Source organism: Hoplias malabaricus, chromosome 4 (genome assembly GCF_029633855.1).
Source record: "Hoplias malabaricus isolate fHopMal1 chromosome 4, fHopMal1.hap1, whole genome shotgun sequence".
Classification (NCBI taxonomy): Eukaryota; Metazoa; Chordata; class Actinopteri; order Characiformes; family Erythrinidae; genus Hoplias; species Hoplias malabaricus.
In genome coordinates this window covers 22507460-22530038 of record NC_089803.1, presented here as the reverse complement: position 1 = coordinate 22530038, position 22579 = coordinate 22507460, and the positions used below count along the sequence as shown (strand labels likewise).

The following is a 22579-nucleotide window of genomic DNA, read 5'->3' as shown; positions in this document are numbered from 1 at the left end:
GTATGCATGTGAGGAGATGAAGCCAGGGAGAGAAAAAAGAAACATGAAGGCGAGAAAGAAGAATTCAGCAGAGAAATGCATAGAAAATGACAAACAGAGCCAGTGACAGAGAGCAAGTGTTTATGTGTAGGGAATATGATGATAATTACATATGTCAGCGTATACTTAACTGAGCACATTGTGGCTAACAGTACACAAGTACTTAAAATGACATTAAGCCCCTAATTGGGGGATAATAGTTATTTGCAGAGTAGAATAAAAACTTGTGTGCTCAAGTTTTGGACAGTGCTTTTTGTCTGTTCAAAATTATAAACCCTCAGAAAAAAAAAAATAAAGCAACACTGAGATGGAAGTGGGCGGCACGGTGGCGCAGCAGGTAGTGTCGCAGTCACACAGCTCCAGGAACCTGGAGGTTGTGGGTTCGATTCCCGCTCTGGGTGACTGTCTGTGAGGAGTTGGTGTGTTCTCCCCGTGGCTGCGTCAACAAAATAATTGTTTATTAAATAAAGTCATGTCCGCTACTTGTTGAAATCAACAAAATTTTGCAATTGCTATTGGTATCACTGCAAGTGCAGTGTGATGCTTTCTTCCAATCTGGACACCAGCTTGTTACTTTCTCAAATACAAATTCATTCACAGATCCACTAACCTGCATTTCTGAAAACATTCCACACAAGTGCTTTGCCTCAGTCGCCTGTTCTGGTTTAAAACTAATTTTTCATAGTATATTTCCGTTTACAGTATCTACAACCCCCATTTCAAGAAAAGAAAGGAAAATTTTAAACTGTCATCTGTGAACACTTTTAGTTATCTAATATTTATACTGACAAACCTAACTGTACTTGGTAAAATGAATGAATGAGACACATGAAACAAAGGCCAAATAAAACTGAAAAGGTTATGGAAAGGCTAAGGATTGAGAAGATTCCAAAATTCGCAGTTTAAATGGTGAAATGTGAGATCCTCAAGATTGTGTATAAGAGGAGCATATACCAAACGCTTTACACTTTTCAAGCAAGGATGGATTGTGGTTCACAATTTCATGCCAAACTTTGCTAGAGAATTGTTAGTCGGTTCAAAGAGAAAGTTTCTCAAAGTGTTTAGGCCTTTCACGATTTACAGTTCATATGAATAGATTGAGGGAATCTTGAAACTTTTTACCAGACAAAGAAAAGAGCATCATACCTCAACATTTCTTTTCATTGTACATTTTAATTGTTTTAGAATTACAGATCCTAATTGTTGAAGTTCTTGCTGTATACAAAAGTTGAGCTGCTCAACACTCTGTGGTTGCCTTTGTCTGATGCTCCTTTTCATGACGCACCATACATTTTCTAAAGGAGACAGATACGGACTGCTGGCAGGAGAGTCAAGTACACCATGTTAGCATGATGGTTTCTCAAACAATGCCACCTGAGGACCTGTTGGTTGTGAAACTTCAGGAGCGGTTTCCACACTTGGCCTTTACTCACTAAGATTTCCCAAGGGAATAAACACATTCAGATTTCAATTTTTATTGCATTTTTAGAATGTTTCCCAATGACTGCAAATGGGGTTAGCAATTTTTAAAATGGCGAAATTTACAAATACTGTCCAGAAAAAAAAAGTTGAAGGCTGTGTAAGTCTTTTGAACTGTTTAGAATTAGTATTGTGTGTGAGTAAATCAAACTGGAGGAAAAAAAACTACATCTCTGAAACAAAGAAGAATTCAGCAGGGAGAGACACAAACTGACAGGGAAAGAGAGACAGAATGACAGAGCCTGTGTTGTGTACAAAAATCAAAACGCAAAGAATGGCAAGTCCTTAAAAAAACGTCAACATAATTTCATTCTCAACGCTGTGATGTGACATTTTTAAGGAAAACTGCTCTTTGAGAAATGTCACATCACAGTGGCGAGAATGAAATCATGTTGATGGAGAGCAACAGTGTGCTGACTGTTCCTTGCGTCTGTGCCCAAACTTACACTGATGCCGCTGTGGATGAAGCCACGGCGGTAACGAGCAGGTTTGAGGTGAGGATACTCCTCTGTGCTGGTCACTCTGATTCCCCACACTTTCTTCCATGCTTCATACAGCTGCACATGCACAGGATATACACCCGAGTGGTGAGGTGCCACTGCGTAGCCCATGTTAGTAGGGATAGAATGTTCCTAGACATACAAACATAAATAGCATATGACTGTGTGTGCGCACAAGTGAAAATCAACAAAGCCTCTAAAAATGCCTTATTATATTTGAAAACATTTAAATTCCAGCAAAGTATATATATGGAAGGGATGTGTACAGCAGAGTTGTACTGACTTGAGATGACTGACATGAAGAGTTAACTCTGTACGTTAACAAACCTGTCCAGATATTCAAGATGTGCAGGTTGTTCAAGTCCTAACACCAAAACAAAACATCTAATAATAAGAGGAGATTGCTTCCTAAGCTTCTGGGAAAGCACTTGGAAGCTGAATATCTATTTCAAACGATTTACAAAGTAATATTTACATAGATACTTAAAAAAGTAGAAAATGTAGTTCATTAAAAACAATTAGATAAAAGTACTGACTGGATTCAGAATAAGGTACAACTAAATATTATCTTCCTGCCAGAAACAATGCATTAATTTTAACATAAGCATTGCCCATGCTTAATCTTACACAAAATAGCAAGGTTTATTTTCATTGTCTGAATTAGAAGGATCTAGGAGAGTAGCCCCCAAAATTACATTAAATCTGCAGGGTCTGTGTCTGATCCCTTCTATCTGTGTGTGTGTGTGTGTGTGTGTGTTACCTCAGCAAAGCGTCTGTTTAGGAGCATCTGCTCTGCTAACACACTCTGATTATGAAAGCGGTGAGGCTGCATGTGACTCCACATGTGCGGAAACCACCAGAACTCATTAACAAAGGACAACAACAAGTCATCACCCAGATCTTCTTCATCAGTCCCTACACAGACACACATACACCCACACATTGGTTAACAGAGGGCAGCAGTAGGTCATCACCTAGATTTTCCTCAGCTCCTACACACTCCCAAACATTTCCCTGTATTTAATAAAACAGTAAGACCATCACCTTTACCTTCATTATCAGTGCCTACATGCACACATACACACACATACACACACAGCATTACAAAATAAAATGTGTAAACAGCAGTGCACAGCAGCAGGTTATATGCACCGAAAACACACACACAATTTATATTATATTAATATAAAAATGATTTAATTTTGATTGAAGTGTTCACTGGCGTAACTGTTCTAGTCATTACGATCCAGGAAACTCATCTTAGATATCCCATGTAACACTACTCAGCCAATCAGATCTGTGCATTATGATGAGTGCAGCAACTCACTTTCAGGACAACAGTATTGTACCAGAAACTTTTTAAATAAGTGGGCAGTTATTAGGCACTTTACTAAATATATATATATATTATATTCATATTATTATAATGTGTATTTTTTTCAAAAGCATTATTTTTATTTATTTAGAGTATTTGCTATTTATAAACAGTCCAATTCAATGTGAAAACAGACTATTCTTTAAAAAATATTCAATTGTTATTGTAATTGTAAGCTGATTTGACATTCAGTTGCTGTAGGCTACTTTAGTACACAGGATATAGCACTGATCATAATGCAAGTTAGGCATTACGACGTTCCAGACCTTGGCCTGAGGAAATTTTGAATTTTACTTAAATACCCCTGATCTAGAACTAATCACCATGCTTTTCATGTCTTGGATAGAGTATATAAGAAGAAAAATAAATCGTCTTGAAAATGGATAAAAACCCAAAGACATGGCAGCAGAAGACTGAGTGAAAAACATAATGGTACTACATGCATATTTCATGATATTCAGTCAGTGCCTCCTGTCCTTACTCCAGGCTTTTCATTTTATTTTCCATTTTAAATAGTTTTAATAGCCTATTTATTGAAAGGAAAATAAAAAATGCCAATTTTCACTAGGATCATGAATGAAATACAAATTTTAATAAGGTTTAATAATGAAAGTATACATTTTAATGAACATTATTCTACCTTATTGCTGTACCGTTTGAGGTTACATTTATGTTATTTGTACCTTGTACCTGAACAAATATGTACATTTACAGTTATGTTTTCTCCTGACAGCACTGACCTGCATGATAGAACTTCCCTGAGAATCCAAGATTAAAGGTGAAGTTTGGAATCGACTGCCGCAGTTCATGTTGTGTCTCCAACAAAGCCTGTTTGTGTTTAGAGAGAGAGAGAGAGAGAGGTTTATTAATTAATTAATAAACCACTCTGCCTTTGCTCTTGTATCAATCCACTTTATTTCTTCAGTTTCAGACAGCATGCAAAGATAAGCAATGTGTCAGCCACAGCATTAAGTTTTGATTCAAGTTACTACCAGTCAGACAATACTTTCATCTAGTGGTCATGCTGGTGAAAGCACTTAAGAGAAAAATCTCCCCTCTCCATCTATGGTATGGTTATGATTAATCTGTACATATAATCTTAAAAACATAAATAATAATAATTATATATATATTTACATAGGCCTGGACAATAATTCAATATCAATAAATAATCAAAATATAAAATGTTTCAATAACAATGACTTTTATACACATTTTCAGTATACAGGAGGTCCTCGGGTTACGTCAGTCCCGAGTTACGATGTTTCGTGGTTACGACACATCTCCCATTTACTGTATAAAGCTTTGTTTTGACTTAAGTGGTTTTGCGTCGTAAACGTCGTAACGTGAACTTCGTGTTTGGTGTGCGCGGTGGAAGAATACACAGTTACGCGGCTCAGGACAGAGGAGGATAGGTGTGAGGATAGGATAAGTGCTTACAGTATGTTATTTACGTACAGTATGTACGTATGTTCCGACTTACACCGAAAATCCGTTTATGACGCGACGAAGGAACGAATCAACGTCGTAAGTCGAGGACCCCCTGTATATTAGTTACATCATCTGTCACTGACTGATGTTCATTAGAAGGTGCTTTAATACTTTAATACTGACTGACAAAGCCAAGATGTTAATATGTTTGATGGTGATGTCATGTTTCTTGTTTTTTCTTGGCAGTTTGTCTGTGGCTTTTATATTGTTCATATTGATACTGGAATTATATTGTATCCACCAAAATTAAGAATAAGATTGAGAATAAAAATAAGATAAAAATTATGACCATATCGTCCACCCCTATATTGACATAACTGCCTCACTGTTTACCATTTTCAACTACATACAATATCTATGCTAAATTTGGTTAAGCTACTCTGTCCTAAATATCACCGTACAAAGAACACCTTAATCAAGTCACCAAACTATTCCAGCACCAACCTGTCTCATTTGAAATGGTCAAATTTTCAAAACATTTATTTAGACAGATAAAGAGTGAAAGCAGTCATCCCCGGGGAACACTCCCTCACCTGCACATCAGACACCTTCATCCTAGTGCCCTCTTTTCCCACAAAAATGTCATCAATGTCCACAAGCACATATCTGTCCAGGGAGAGCGACAGCCTTTTAGCCGTGAGGAAGGCCACTGCGTCCACAAACACCAGCTTGTGGAGCCAGAATGCCAGGTTATGGCCAAAAAGAACACGCTGGATACCATCATGGAGACCCAGGTCTTGCACCACGGATGTGTGAAGAACAGCCCTCAGCCCAACACTCTCTGCTGACTGGGTCTTAGCGAGTAGCACTGGCTCATATGTGGAGTGATTAGACTGGAATACAGTCCAGTCATCACCAGGGAGAGGACCTCTGACCACCTGAGAGACACAGAGGAAGAAATGCAGTCTGAAATAGCAGGCTTGGGGCCTGAACTTTGGGTTTCCCTTTATCCATTTCCATAGAAGCAATTCTATGGAAAGGTTTAGTCACCACTGGTCAAACGAAATGTTCTGTTGATTTTCTGAGTGAAAATGTTTTATAGAGGAAACACATCTGCACTTTTTAATGCAAACTTTCTGCTGAATTTAACAGGGGAATAAATATAAGAAACAGTCAGCCACTTTAAATTATTTAGTAGTATTTTCACCTTAAACATACAGCCTTAAAGTCATTGTTTTAATGTTTCACTGACCCATAATAAGGAAAATATAGCCTCTGTTTTTGCTTCTCTTGTAGAAGTGCAGAAAGTGCACTATGCAACTTTTGGAGGAGTGTAATCAGATAATACTCAGTGTGGACATAGGTTCACAAGCAGATGTTTACACCAAGAATCACAGCTGTTCTTATAACTCCTGTGACTCAGCACGGTGAACATGCCCCTCATATGTTGAGTGAGTCCTTTAGGAGCAGTGTAGGATACATTATTGGACCAGGAAGCCGGACAATTCCCTGCATTCTGACTTAAGGCCTATTCACACAGAGTTTGCGTTTTTAACACTAAAAAACAGATGTGATTTTAATGTGGTGAAACTTTCACACCAACATGTTTTTTTCCATGTAATTTCGTAGGAGCGGTGATGAATTTATAATTTAATTTTAAGCACTGCACATAAACAATGCACACTCTGGGTTCACCCCATTCTACAGAAGAGACAACATCATGGGGAGATCTAGCACCTCAGAATCTAAAGCTGTATAATGAGCTCTTTCTGTAGATCAGTGGTGGAGTTTGAAGCTCAGTTTCCACATGTTGCTCCTCTCATTAAAAGAGTAATATATTTTTAAACTCCTCACATTCAAAGTCAGCATGTTGTTCTTCTATAAGCTTTGTGTTCTGTTACAAACAAGACAAGCTGGTCTGCAACCATGACAACAGAGCTGTGATTGGTCAGCCTGATTTTAACACAACCATAACACATGAAACAGAACAGATTTGGAGTCTGTGTGAAAGACACCATTAATATGCATGTGTTTGTTTTCCAAACTTGACATGCCATTTTTTCCATCAATAAAAATCTGATTCTGTGTTGATAGACCTTTAAGTAGAGCACAAAAAAACTGACTGTTGTGTAATTTCATGGATTGGTAGGCACTCCAGATACATACATTAATCCACAAATGCACTGAAAAGCAGTGTATTCTTCCATATCCCCCCTTCATATTTTCACTAAGAAAATCAAAAATACATAATATTGCCATGGGGCATTCAAAACTATTTCCATGAGAGTTTGTCATACTACATCATTTGTCATAAACCATGTAACAGTGCAAATTGGTGGGAAATAAACTTAAAAGAGCTAAACAAGCAAACTCTGATTCTTCAAAGAAACATCAATAAAAGAATAACAAATTCATCATATTTTTAAAATTAAAAATATTTTGCTTTGTGATGGGTATTTTGTGTTTCCTACTAAAAATGCAAAAATAAGCATGCTCTAACTCAATGAATTATAGTTTTACATGAAATGCCATTATTGTAAGCAGGACTACATTTATTAAGGAAAAGCAAATAAAAGCTTTTAGAGGGCACATGTGAACAAACCTCCTGGGCACGGGTGATGTGCAGTAGTGGTGATTTGGGGTTGACTGTGCAGTCCTTCAGACCCAGGTTAGAGTGTAGGAACAGTGGGAAACCTTTCAGCTGGGCACTCAGCAGACTGTTCTCGTTTGCCTACGTGTATGGGGGAAAGTAAAAGCGAAAGGGAGAGAAAACATGTGAAATGCAAAAATACAATGGAATTTCTAAGGATTCCAGTCAGGTCAAGTCCACCGTGACCGCACACAGTAATGTTCTGAACATTTTTGTAACTGTCAAACAGGTCAAATAAACAAATGAACACACATTAATAGCTTATTTTAGTTTTTATTATTAGAATTAGTTTGTTTTGGGATTTTTTTTTCAACAAGGAAAACACAGTCTAACGTAATGTAAGTGGTCTCTCTGACAGAGTGCTCAATCCCCCGGCTGAGACACTGTAGGAGCACCATTGCTAAAATGGACTGTGAAAGTAATAAATTAGCAGAATCCAAATCCATTTCGCACGGTGAGGTCAGACTATAATAATGCAGGATACCACATTAGTCATCCAAATATACAGACAGGGTGAGGAAAAAAGAAGGCAAGCAAAAAACCACACTGCAACTACCAGCTTGCAGGTAAGAAGGAGGAGGGAGAAAGTAAAGATAGATGGATAGATACTCATTTTATCAGCCCCCATGTACACTTTGCAGCTCTACAATTACAGGCTGTAGTCCACCTATTTCTCTGCATAATTCATCTCCGGCCCATCAATGTTCAGGACCCATGCAGGTATGATTTGGGAGGTGGCTCATTCTCAGCGCTGCAGTAACACTGATGTGATGTGTTAGTGCGCATTGCACTGGTATGAGGGGATCAGACACTGCAGTGTGGCTTGAGTCTTTAAATACCATGTCCATTCACTGTCCACTCTGTCAAACACCCAGCATGTTTGTCCATCTTTTAGATGTAAAGTCAGGAGGGTTGGGCGTAATACTGTATACTGTGGTATATACAAATGTGGAGAGTATCTCAAAATGAGGGTAGTATTTAAAAATCATGACGTGTGTGGTGTGTCAAAGTCTGTCTGAATTAAAAGCAAGGCCAAAGAATTAATTCATGTCCAGTTAAGAGCACCACAGGGAGGGGGCACTGTGGGTGCTCACTAAAATCAAACAAAATACTCAGAATACATTTCAGTCAACTGAAAGTACACAGGTATGAGGCATTATTCTCTAATTTTTTTGAGTTTTGAGCCTCCATTCCCTGGAAAATCATGTGCTGTGGTGTGCGAAACCACAAGTGCCTGTTAGCTGACCAGCTAAGCTTCTAAACATTGTAGAGCCGTCTTACGTTACTTATTTTTCTCTCAGAAAAGGGTTTTTATTGTCACCTGCATGTGCACTTTCGAGCTGTGCTGAGCAGCACTGTGCAGAAAACCCTTCACTCGACTCGGCATTCACAGATATGAGGCTCACGCAGCCCCACAGTGCACTCCTTACCCAATGGTAATACTGTATACCGTGTTAATATGTGGATAGTTGTAGATAGTATGATGGAGCGAAAAATGTGGATAGTGCCCATCCCTAAAAGTCAAAGACAGTAGCTCATCTGCTGCTGCACAGTTTGTGTTGGTCATTGCCTAGTCCATCAGTGGACAAGGGTCGCCACCCACAAGACCCTGTTGGCTGGATATTTCTGGTTGGTGGACTATTCTCAGTCCTGCAGCGACAGTAACTGTAGAACTACAAAGTGCTCCTGTGTGGTCAGAGGGACTCAAAAAATGGACAATGTGTTTAGATACAAGGTAGGTGTAGATTGACAGAGAGAAATTGTGTAGATTATGATGATGAAAACAGAAAGATCAACAAAGAAAAAAGAAAACTAAAGAAAGATGGACAGCAATAAAGAAAACATAAAAAGTAAAAAAGGAAAGACAAGACAGATAGGGAGAAAAGACTAGATAAAATAATGTAAAGTATGGAAAGATAAAGAGAAATAATTGAGGTAATCTCACTTTGAAGAACCCAATGATTCCCACTCCGTACTCCACACAGTATTTGTCCAGAAGCTCTCTGTTCCAGGCGTCCATGTTCACGTACTTCAGGATGTTTTCATACACAATAAGAACAAAGCGGCCTCTATCCCGATCTGTTAAAGTGGGCATGTCTCCTTTACCGGGGGAAATCTCAGTCTGGTAACGGAATCTGGCCGACTCCAGGACTGCCACAATCTCCTGGCCAAGCTGAGAGTACTGGCTCTCCACGAACACCAGAACCACAGGTTCTGTTCGTGTTCCATCGGATGCTGGAGCTCCACCCACTTCATCCCTGAATGGGAGGAGCCTGGAAGGGATGACATCATCATTACAGTTCTCTACTCCACCTACAGCAGAAGGTTCGAGCTCGCGTTTGACAGTGTACAGGAAGTATGCAGAAACAAAGACGCTGAGCGTGCAAAGTAGGAAGAGGAGGAGCAGACTGGTCTGGAGAGTGAGCTGACGAAGGAAACGTCGCACACGGGCCACACCCAGCATTGTGGGGATACCCCCCCTCCACCCAAATGTAAACCAATAAACAAAAGGACAAACAGGCAAGGGAACAGATCAAGGGTGCTTAAGAATAATAAAGGGAAGTGGAGTCCAGTTCCAGTTTATTTACATCCACTCCCTCATTTTAAGCATGCTGCTTCTGTGTCTTATTAAAACCATTGTGAGGAAAGTAGAAAAGTGAATCTTCCAGTATCTCCTCCATATCCAGCACCACTATGTCACCATGTCTGATATCAGCAGCTTTAATGGAGAAAGCCTTGTCAGTGGGTGGGTTCCAGAATAGGTGTTAGGCAGATGATTGGACTTGGATGCTGTTTGTCTTCAAATATCTCCCTCCTTCTCATCAGTAATGAAGTAGTGTTCTTTGTTGGAATAGTTTGAGAGAAGATGGTTTCAGCACTGTCTTTCATTCCAGAAGAGTGTGTGTACCTACAGATAAAGAAGAATGTTGCAATGAATAAAAACATACTTGGATACTAGGGATACACAGATCATTCATTTGAACTAATTTCTTTATACAGTTCAATTTTCCAATGGCCTTTCATGTTCATATCTGACAAGTCTGATACTGAGGAAATGCAGATGCTCAAACCAAACGCAACTGGAAGTGTATTATAGCAATAAGAAAAGAAAAAAAAAACATTTTAAACAAACATACACACAAATATATCAGAGATTTTGAAGGTCTCTTATTCCTTCATAGGTTTCCTTAATCTTGGCCAAAAAGAGGATGCAAAACCTATTAAATGTGAAGGTATTGCTGATAGTTCTGGGCATTTGAGAAAAATAAATTTGTTTTTAAAATATAACATGGATAATATGAATGCACAGATCATAAATTGTAGTTATTTGAAAGTTAAATAACCTTCCAATTCTGATCCTGGCTGATTCCAATCGTGTTCAAAATGATCTTGACTGTGTCCCTAACAAATACCCACATTAGCTAAGAGATCATGTTCCCATGTGTATCTGTCAATACTGAGCCTGCAAAACGTTTTTTGATGACTTGTCACATTTGACTTTCACATGAGAGCACAATTTTCGCCTCATGTGCCGTAGCTGGTCTAACCAGAAGAACGGATATAGTGTGAGAACTAAGGAAGATAAAAGGAAACAATACAAAAACTCATTTTAAATGTGACCTCTTTCTGTATGATTCCTTGCTTGTTGGTTTGTCCATGGTTCTCCTGTGAGCACTCTCCAGATAAGTTCTTTAATTGCGGAAATGTCAACATCAGTCCTGCGTTTATATTGCAAACAACCGTTTAAAATCCATGTACGCTGTAGTGTTGTCATGATACCAAAATTATGCTTTTTGATACGATACCTGCCTAAATATCTAGATACTGGTACTGAAACGATACTACAGCAAAATCCTAAAACATCAGGAAAAGTAATGTACTTTCTCTACAAGCTGAGGGCGGTCGGAAAAATAGCTGGTATCAGCTTGTTAAGTGTGATGCCACATGTGAGCTTTTGTCATTTCTGGGTCCAATCGCACCTTCAGTCCTGTGTCATACATTCATAAGTGTGTGAGCTACCATGCGGAGCGACTGTGCTGCTCCAACTCTGCAGCAGACGAGCTGCGGTGAGGGAGATGTGTCTCCCTGAGCTCTCTGTAAAGAGTCTCTGGTAGCAGAGAAGCCGCAGAGAGAGAGAGCTGTGTCTCCCGCTCACAATCAGCCCTGGTGTTCTAACAAGTTGTGCTACCGGTGATTCTCTTCTATAAAAAGTAGCTATGATTTGTACAGAAAGTCGCTGGTGCTAGTCGAGATTTTTTTTTTTTAAAAATAACTCGCTAGATGGTCTGAAAAGTGGATAAAACTAGCTGCAAAATTATTAAGGGAGGGTGAGGAAGCAAAGCGCTGCGGGTGCACACTGCTTCTCTCTGGAACTCGTTGGAAATACCGCACTTATTTTACAACATTCATTCATTATCTGTAACCGCTTATCCAGTCCAGAACCTATCTGGAATCATTGGGCGCCAGTCCTTCACAGGGCAACACAGACACACACACGGACACTTTTGAGTCGCCAATCCACCTACCAACGTGTGTTTTTGGACTGTGGGAGGAAACCGGAGCACCCGGAGGAAACCCACGCAGACGCTTTATTTTACAACGCTACTCCTTAAAAGTACTGGTACTCATTATATGTGGTATTGTACTGTTTTTAATGCCAAAGTATTGAGATACTTTCTAGTATCAGTATACTGTGCAACACTAGTACGTAGGTGAAGTTATTTCCAGCAAATTTTGTGCTGTAAATTGCATTATTAAGATAGCCATAAAGTGTTAAATTGAACTTACTTTATTTAAATGAGAGGAAACCATTTGTGATGCCACTAATAACCACAGCACATAAAGTGTTGGGGTTCAGACTGGGTAAAAAGAAAAAAAAAATCAGTTGCATTAATATTTTATTGTGTTAAAAATTTTTAACCAGACTTGGACGGCACAAATTTTTTATGTGAGAAGAGTTGGCTGTCCTTTCAGTTGACTTTTGGGCAACCTCAGCCTGAGGCCAATAACCCATGTACACAGAGGAAAAAAGTGAAAATACAAGTGTAGGTGTGTGAAGGACAGTATAAAAAAAGGGCACTGAAAGGCACACAAGCACACTCACAAACACCCTCCAACCTCCCCAAGATCCCTTTAGTCCATGTCTTTGAGGAGGAGACGAAGCAGCGAGCATGTGGCTGCATATCAAAGTCAGATTACCACTGCAGAGAAAACACACACACACACACACACACACACACACACACACACACACACACACACACACCCTTTCAGACAAACATGTGAACAAGGACAAATCTCTTAGATAAGATACAAAAATCCCCCACGTCTTAAGTGTGACTGTTTTTCCTGTGGGTTGCCATGCCTGTTCATCACAGGTTAGGGAGAGATTCACGGGAGAATTTGCATAGATTTCACAGAGCTTTTTGATGGGATATAAGAAAGTGGGGCAGTGTAATTGCTTGCCATCTCTTCTGTAGGGATATAAAGCTAATGCATTAAGCAGTAGATCTAGATCGGTCTTCTTATAAGGCTTTCAGGGAATCAATCTGCCTGGAACTGTTAAGAGTGGAATTTTAAACACAGTCAGCCTATGACAGCCTTGGATGATACCTGGAATCATCTAAAATAGTTGTAAAGGGCATTAGACCCCTATAGGCAATGGATACTGAAAGAAGTGAGCTGTACCATATGAGGAAAGCCCAATCGCTTTTGAAAATAGTTGAAGTCTGAACTATGAAAATGAGCCTCTAATTATTCACTGAATGTTTACTTAATCAGGTGATTCCAGTCTTTGGGTGTTCAATGGTCAGGACCCCCAGACAAGTGACATACAGACCTTGTGGTGGCCACGCAAGTGTATATTGCAAATACAGTATATGACAAAATAAATTAAACATAGTAACTGTGTGCACATCATGAAGCCCTTATGAAAATATTGATTTATATAAAAAAAGTTATATTTTGCTAGTTACAATGACCTCTATTTGTGAGTAATCCTACTTCAGCTAATAATTTACACCATTCTTTGTTTTCAAATAACACAGAGTTAATCAAAAATCCCTGAAATATTCCAATACAGTATTTTGCTCCTCCCCTCTGACTTCACTGGAACCCTCAGCCAATGTGAGGTGAATTCCAGTGCAGAAGCTGAGTTGGTGGGAAGTCAGGACATGTTCAGTCTAGCCAGAAAACAATCTCAATGGTTCAGTTCCAGTCAAAGGCCACAGTGTCTGAAGATACAAATGTTTCCTTCAACAGCAGACATCACCTGATGTTTCTAACGGAATTATTTAATCATTTAAATCAGGCGTTTAGATCACATTTGAACAAATGGCTCAGACAAAGTGCTGTTTTTTTGGCCCCTAAAAGCAATTTTAATGATAAAATCACCACCGACCATGTAATTTAATTTTAGTCCTAACCTATGTCCAAAAACAAAAAAAAAAAGGCCCATTGTGTGGAAAGTCAAAACACTGAAACACATTCTTAAGCTTTCACTTAGCAATTTTAGGTTCTTGCTCTCTTATCCATCATGCTGTCTGTGCTACTATTACACCGTGACTAATATTTAATATGTGACAGTTTAATTATGGAAATTCCAGTGTTGCAGACGAAAAAAAAAATATCACCATCACTCAAACATTACAGGTGAATTTGTAACATTAATGTCTTCTCTGATAACGCATCTCATTTATCACTGCAACTTCAGACAGTGGATGGAAGCTAAACAGTATGCTCCACCTGAAAAAAGCCAAGAAATATTAGCTCAACAAGGAACACTCACTATAGCTGTGTTTAACTCTAAGCTGAAAACACACTTGTTCAGTTCAGCTTTTAACGACTAACCTCTTCTAGTTTAAGGCTGTCATTTTAGGAACTCGTGGACATGTGGAATCATGATAAACTTGGATGACGTGCTCACAATTTATCGTTTGAGGATGGTGGCGTGAACGTATGTCATTGTCTAAGGATGCTGTAATGTCTGAGTTCATTCTGGTTTCTCTCCTCCCAGTCTGTTACAGTCAGATCTGTCATTACACTAATGAAAATATTCACATACGCTTTTCTACTGCACTCAACCAAACTAACTGCTTCTCTCTACTGTTTTCTGAGAAAATGGTGGCCCACTGATGCAAGACTGTTTGCCGGATTCTCCTGCAGTCTACACCAGACCAGACCAGCTGCTCACCTCCATCTATTGCTGCCAGCCTCTGACCACTCACCATGGTCAACTACACTGAAGTAGAAACGGACTCAGATTAGCAACACTCTGACTGATGCTTCCAATCTGATGCACTGTTATTAAACCCCAGATAGATGTCATTATTATTATTATTATTATTATTATATCGTAACATAATGACATTTAGGGTGGCACGGTGGTGCAGCAAGTAGTGTCACAGTCACACAGCTCCAGGGACCTGGAGGTTGTGGGTTCGGTTCCCGCTCCGGGTGACTGTCTGTGAGGAGTTGGTGTGTTCTCCCCGTGTCCGTGTGGGTTTCCTCCGGGTGCTCCGGTTTCCTCCCACAGTCCAAAAACACACGTTGGTAGGTGGATTGGTGACTAAAAAGTGTCCGTAGGTGTGAATGTGTGTTGCCCTGTGAAGGACTGGCGCCCCCTCCAGGGTGTATCCCTGCCTTGCGCCCAATGATTCCAAGTAGGCTCTGGACCCACCGCGACCCTGAATTGGATAAGCGGTTACAGATAATGAATGATGAATGAATGAATAATGACATTTAACTGGTGATAATCTAAATTTCAATCTGTAGTTTGATCAGAGGAGGATGGATCCCATTTGTGAGTCTTGGTTCCTCCCAAGGTTTCTTCCTCCAGCCTTGAGGGAGGTTTTCCTTGCCACTGTCGCCTTCGGCTTGCTCGCATTGGGCTTTGATTCAAATGTTCAGTTCTGATTCTAATTATGTGAAGCTGCATTGTGACAACGTCAGTTGTAAAAGGCGCTATATAAATAAATTTGATTTGAGATTGTTGCCACTCTGCTTGAAATCAATCCAATTATATACTAGTACTGAGATTTTAAAATTCATACTTTTTAAATTATCTGATGAAAATGTCATTTAACGTACACTACAAATAATCAGATACAATGTTCTGTTCATGCAAAGAGCACCGTTGAGCTTAGGCATTTACATGACAATGAGCATCATGTAAGCGCAGTCTGTTAGCGATGCAGGTATCCAGATATTCTGGACTCAATTTTGACACTTAAAAAGTATATTTGAAAGTTTAATCCGGAATCATCTACTGATATCAGTCTTTTATCTGTTTAAACCAAGACAGTGCCAAAACCGTAGATGACTCAGGATTAAACTTTCAAACAATTTACCCACTTTTTAAGGCTGTTACTGATCATAATAATGCCTAATACAAATTTGTAAATTATGCCATATTCTGTCCATGTTCAATATAATTTGAAGTATGCATTTCAACTCTCACAACCATTGACCAAGAGTCAACTCAGACTTACTGAAGCTTTGGAATCAAAGAATCAACTCTGGGAGTAGAGGCCCTCATCTCACCTCATCTCAGAGATTAAGTGCATACATTTAGTGCCAATCACTAAAATAATGTCCACAAAATACTGAGCTGATGTGTCTGATCTTGTAGAGCAATAAGCTATGAGAGTTGTGTATTTTCAGGCTTTAGCATGACTTCAAACTGAGTGAAATATGTGCAAGACACAACTTTATTAAAAGATCATTTGCACATTAATGTGTGTATATAACCTACCAACCCAGATCCTGTGAAATAAGACAAACTAGTCAAGCCAGTCAACCAACGCCAAAAAAGATACATATCCTGTGTTTATGTGAGTGCGCAAATACAAGCTTAAAAGGATTACAGCAGACAAAGGGCAGAGAAACAAGAGTACAGCAAAAATGGCTAAAATGATACGTGCCTGCTCACCTGCTTTTCAATGCAGTGCTCTCATGTTCAAGCGTAGCGCATTCTCATTTAAAGAACAAGCATTGAAACTAGTTGTTCTAAGCAGGGTTGTTTAGACAGGGGAGAACAATGCTGTGTTGTTTGACCCTTTTTTGCATTTTGACCAAAGCATGTCACAGACTTTGTTAACTTATGGGAAATTGGTGTAATATTTCTTCACTAAGTCATATTACAAATGATTTGTGTATTTCCACATAAATGTAGAGGAAGTGCCAGTCAGAGAACTGTAGAAATGAACGCCCATAAAAAGAGGAACCCTTGTGTATATTTTATATAGCACTGGCATTTAGACCTTTGGTTCTACATGCTGGAATTCAACCGGAGTTAGACTCTTACAAGTTTAAACTGTGATTCAATATCACTTCTTATTAAATAAAATCATTCATTAATTCCCTTACAAACTCAATTTCTTAAACAGTTGGCACTCTGGGTAAAATGTAAACAAACAGAATGCAATGATGTGCAAATCATTTATACTCTACATTTAATTGCAAGGGTGTACAAGGTAACATTTCAAATGTTAAAACTGAGAAATTGTATTGTGTTCTCAAAAGAAGCACATGTTTAATTTGATACAAGCAACAAGTTCCAAAAAAGGTGCACAGCATCCCAACTTTTCTGGAAATGGTGTTTGAATTTATCTATCCATCTTTATTTATTTTTTGTGTTTTATCGTCGTGTTATTTTTGTAGCAGTAAAGGGCCTCCAGAATATTTTCATATTCAGAGACTGCACATCCCTGTCCACAGCACTGAAGATCTACATGTTAAATATGAAGTTTTGAAAGAGAATCACAAGTGATGTTGTTGTTGACCTTGAAAAACAGCTAAACATGCCCTGCACTTGGCAAAAGTTTAGGGCTTGATCATTTTTTTGTATCTTTTCAATGTTCATTCTACTGCTGAAACCTACTTTATGACTGACACAGTGGCAGCTTTTTTTTTTTCATACATAGGCCTAGAGCACTAGTTTAGTCAACCTTCTCTATGCTGTAAGAAAGCAGAGCCGGAAAAAAAAGCCTTTGTGAAATGCTGTTCAAAGTCCTTGGAGTAAAAGCATGTTTAATAGTTCAGTGCTCTATGATGAAGGTTGAACAATAGTGCTCGAGGTGCAGAGTGTTATTCACAGGCCCTTCATAAGAGGCCGACTTTTTTAGCTTGAACACAGGGGGCCGGAGAGACTCTGAGGGTCAGCAGCAAACCCTGCAGCTCCTCCGTGCTCCACATTCACACCGACACGAACAAATGATGTTCCTGCAAACTCTCGCACCAGCGCCGTGGAAACCACATGCTCTCCATGGCAACCACAGGGGAACCGTTTTGACCATGACAACCGTACGACAGTGCTTCTTTTTGTGGAACGGGGACTCATGTGGAGAGTTTGGAGCTGAGAGGGGAGCGTTTCCCTCCAAAACCATCCCACTCGCGCTCAATAGCTCAGAAACTCAACGTGAACCAAAGTGCTACATTTCCACAGAGCCACGCTACACTTCCTGAGTGACTGTGGCCTGTGAGAATGTTAGACATCAGCTTAGTTTACAGTCCAGAGCTGTAATCAGCACATTACATTACATGAAAACAGCTGTTAGTGAAGCTTGGCCTCTACTCTGAGTGACAGCTTGGTGTTTTCTAAACTACTGTGCAGTGAGAGGAGTAATTACAGCAAAACTACAAGCCACCGAGAGCAATAAATTGCTACCAGCTGATGCATATGTATATCAGAGCGTGCACCATACAAAGCTCCACTCTGTATAACATTTTTCACTGACAACAGCGTTTGACTTTCCTGCACATTCTCAGCGTGGTTATCTGCTGTTTGTCAATGCCTTTTTATTTTAAAGACGTCAATAAAAATAGAAGTGTTTTAGAGAAAAACCAAAATCCCCTTGTGATAACAAGCTCAGTAAAAGAACATGTAACCCAATATACATTTTGATATGCAAATGACCCTTTGGGCTTTGGGCTTTGTGGGTGAAACTACAGAGAAGAACATTTCTCAGGTCTAAACTTCAGTAAACGTCAGTGAATTATAAGTTGTAAGGGAAAAAAAATCTAACTGCAGATATTCTATCTAAACAATAACAACCCTTTTTTCCTCGTTGTTGCTTGGTACACTCCTTAAGTGCATTTTCTGAAACGGATGACTGACCCTCTTAAACTCAGAGACGTTATTACATCCCAAGCATTATTATTCAGTAATTACATGGGAAACAATGCAAACTGGCTGAGTTATTCCCAAGTATATAGAAGTGAGGAATGCAAGTCTGGAGCCACAGCAAGATCTGCAGAGTTTTAAAACACTAATTATGAAACCTCTGAAGTGAATATATGACCATAATTGTACTGTTTGGCACATTTAACATTTTTCAATTATAAGGAGTAGACTGGAGCACTCCTTTAGTTTAATGGCCTCAACGATGACTCAGATGTTGCCTGAGGTTACGCAAACTTAGCCCTGTTCAATCAGATCCTAGCTCTCCAGTCTCTCAAGTGATGACTTCCCTTGCTGTAAGGTCAAGAAAAAAACTACATTTGTATGCTACTCTTCAAATCAGACTATTCAGTTAGAAAAAAAATGCAGAGGCTTTGCTACGCTCCAGTGGTCCTGAGACCTTGTGTCTGCAGTAACGCAAGCCTATCAGTCCTGTCTCATCTTTCCTCTTGCATGTCATATACACTTCTGGGATGCTGCCTTGTTTGATAAATGTATGAAAAGGAAACTTGGGAATTTCTTAATTATAGAATATGCTCATCACAAGGCTTGACGTTTCAGGATAAGATACCAGCTTGGATCTGAGTTTTTTCTGGCTACATTTTGACAATATTTTGTCTTAGTTGTGGCATCATCCGTGGTCTTTCAGGCCATAAACATATCACAGAAATGTCTGTCACGATTATTCAAAACCTGACAGATGTCTGTGGTGTGCATAAGTTTGAAAACATTGGACAACCACATAAAGATGCTTCCTTTGTGGATGTAAAATCATGTTATGATCCTTTACCTCCTTCTTGAACCTCCTAGCTCAGCCAAAACACTCAGTATGAGGGGTGTGTTGTTGAGAATTTTAGGAGCTAATGGTGTGGCTTGCTTGAAAATCACCAAAGGTTCCTGGAGAATATCCAAAGCACTGTAGGTCTCTCCAGGCTTAGCTAAGGTCAGATTACACAGTATGAACTGGAGTGGGCCCAGTTGGCAGAAAACACAGCTAACCCAAGGAAACATCACACAAATAACAAAAAAAAAAAAAAAAAAAAAAATAGAAATACACTTATGTATTGCACTAGCGGTAGTTCTACACACGATAAGACAAAGTCATATGTATTATCACAGTTAGGAACGTGTATATCTAAATAATAAAAAAAAATCTAAAAAAAAAAAAAATAAATAAATAAAATAAAATAAAAAACAATTCCAACATTCGAATAATGAAATGGTAGTGTGGAAGAGTGGTGTTTTCCTGCCTAAGGGTCCGGACAGCTTGTAACTGAAAGGACTATGAATTCTGTTCTTTATCAGAGAATTTTTAGGGAGAGTGGATGTTTGTCCATGGGCCGGAGCATAAATCAACTTATGTAGTATGACAGTAATCTAAAACAGAGAGACAGATCCACATCTAAATGACTGAAAAATACAAATTTGATGTTTTGGAGTGGCCTTGTCAAAGACTTAAATTGAATAGAATACTAATATATCTGAATTTAATAACATCTGCAAAGAATAGTGAGTTCCTGCACAACAATGTGAAACGCTGCTATCAGATCATCCGAAATCGGATGCACAAAACCCTTATAACATCAGCTGAGAAATTTAGAAAGGGGAAATAATGCTCACAGCACTGTATATACACTACTTACAAAATCATATACATGTGTATTTCTGGCATGAAAGTGAGGGTCTGAAAAGGTCTGAGCTGAAAACAGTAAGCCTTTTCCTCAAAACTGTCTGTGAGGTTTTTTTCTCTTTATCTCTTTGTATTGTTAAGAAATGCACCTAATCCTATCTGCTGGTGTACAATTGTCTTGAATAAAACAAATAATTTGTCCTTCAGGTTCCTTCCGCCAGGCCTGCATCAGTTCAGAAATCAATCAAAGACAGTGAGAGAGAGAATGAGAGAAAGAGGTAAAAGCATGGCGTTAGGCCGAGTTATTTTTTCAGCTCATTATTCTACCTCTTTCAAATATTAATTCAAAAAATGTGTATCGTTTTTACCCATTTACATTCATTCCCCCCCCCCCTGGCTTCCTTAAGCTCATTTCATACTTGTGAAGGTCAGTGGAGTGAGAACGTGTTTTGCCTTTCCAATATTTCTGATTTGAAATTGACTTTCAAAACCCATTTCGTCCATCCTGCAGTGATGGAATTATATCTTTACTTCACCTTATGGAAAGTCCTATCTGCAAACACTCACTCACACACACACACACAGTGAAAGATGCAGAAGAGAGTGTGTGCACCCTGAGAAGATATTCAGAATATTCTGAGCGGTGACATTCCTGAGAAAATTTGTCCTGAATTACTCCGCCATTAACTGAGGTCCATAAACAAAACTGTCAGCCAATTCTGAATGAGAGACAGGCAGAGAGAGACAAAGACAGAGAGAGAGAGAGGCAAAATAACAGAAGACGTGACACACCTTTTGTGTGGCTGATTGTGTAGTAGCTTGTTTGAAGGCAGCATACATGAAAGGAAATAACATGCATGAAAAGGGGGAATAACAGAAGGGTGGGACAGGTTTTACACACATGTGCAACATTTGTATTATTCTGTACTTGCTTTTAATAAAATGAATTATCACAAGACGACAGCATACATTAAGCCAATGCAGGGACAGCTGGTGTAGAAACTTGGGCTTAAGATTCATGCTCAAGGGCAAAAAAGGCAGCAGCTATCAGCCGAGAACCGAACCGTGACCTATTGAGTCACTGCCAAATTTTCACACCACTGGACCACCACCTTCCTGAGAGCGAGTGAGGGGTTTTACCCCCACTGGGGACAACATGACCGACTGGAGACAACTGTGACAGACAGAGGCATGATGAACAAATTAAAACCAGCACTGCAGGCCATATATTACACTGCTCTTACACACACACTTTAACACACTCAATTGCTCACCTACTGATCCATACACACATACACAAAGTTGCTCACTCGTTCTCTCTCTCTCTCTCTCTCTCTCATATGTATGTGTGTATATATATAAAAATATTCTTTCTGAATTAGCAGCACCATTTAAAGAAATGTTTTCTACAATTGCAACATCTGTAAGCAAGTTATTTATAAAACTAAATGTTTCTGTATAACATCTTGCTGTTTGTATAATCATATCAATTTGTGCTCATTTACACACTTTTTGGTTTCTAACAAAAGTTAACCTGTAAATTGCAGCTCTGTTTAAAGCTCTAACACTCACCCTTGCTGCTGTGTTTACCAACTGGATATTTCAATGGAACAAATAGGTGAAATTGCCCCAGAGCTAACCAATGAGGGAGCAGAAAGGAGGACTGGAGGGTAATTTATCATTTTTGGCAGCTCTGGGGGTTGGGACAGGCCAAGCTGTCATATCTGTGGCGCGCTCCAGCTATCGACGCACTGGCTGAGAGAGGGTTAGGGTCCTATTCGTAATGACACGTTCGAGCACAGCCACTAGAGGACAAATTAAATGAGAGCCAGAATTCAATTTCAATCTAAAACTGCGAGACAAGTCAATAATGAAGTCTGCTGTTTTGGAAATGTCTGCAAAACCCCTGCAGTGAAGTTGGTATGCTGCTGAGCTGTAAATCAGAATGGAACAGACCATGTGCCTGTCAGTCATAAAGAGACACACACACACAAAAAAAACGTGGCAACATGTTATTCATCTATATACTTGCTCACTCGCAACTTCCAGAGACCACTGAGACACTCTATAGCCCTCCTTTTTGGAAAGTAAAGCTACAGAATACTCAGTTCAGCTGGATCAAATAACTTACCACATGCCAAAATAGATCATGTACAAGATCTAGTCTTTGCCAATGCAAGACTAGCTAATCTCACTCCGGGGAAAAAAAATGTTGTTCATTAGAAGTGTGAGGTTTATTAATAGAAATTGAACATAGTGAATTAAACATTTTAATTACATGTAAACAAAATCATGC

The 22579-nt window shown here is 39.2% G+C and overlaps 1 protein-coding gene across 3 annotated transcripts in view; it reads right to left on the bottom strand.

The window, feature by feature from the left end:
* Positions 1–22579, bottom strand: part of ndst1a (N-deacetylase/N-sulfotransferase (heparan glucosaminyl) 1a) — a 60784-nt gene that overhangs the window by 15638 nt on the left and 22567 nt on the right. Inside the window, exons 2-8 of one of the 3 annotated variants that reach the window (XM_066667843.1) lie at positions 12579–12675; positions 9420–10382; positions 7427–7555; positions 5418–5762; positions 4134–4221; positions 2779–2933; positions 1965–2150 (exon numbers count right to left, since the gene is read on the bottom strand). In XM_066667843.1, the coding sequence (XP_066523940.1) occupies positions 1965–2150; positions 2779–2933; positions 4134–4221; positions 5418–5762; positions 7427–7555; positions 9420–9938 (1422 nt within the window). In that variant the 5' untranslated portion in view covers positions 9939–10382; positions 12579–12675. Of the gene's footprint in view, positions 1–1964; positions 2151–2778; positions 2934–4133; positions 4222–5417; positions 5763–7426; positions 7556–9419; positions 10383–11095; positions 11150–12578; positions 12676–22579 lie in introns of those variants that run through there. The other 2 variants (XM_066667844.1, XM_066667842.1) reach the window with 2 other exon arrangements.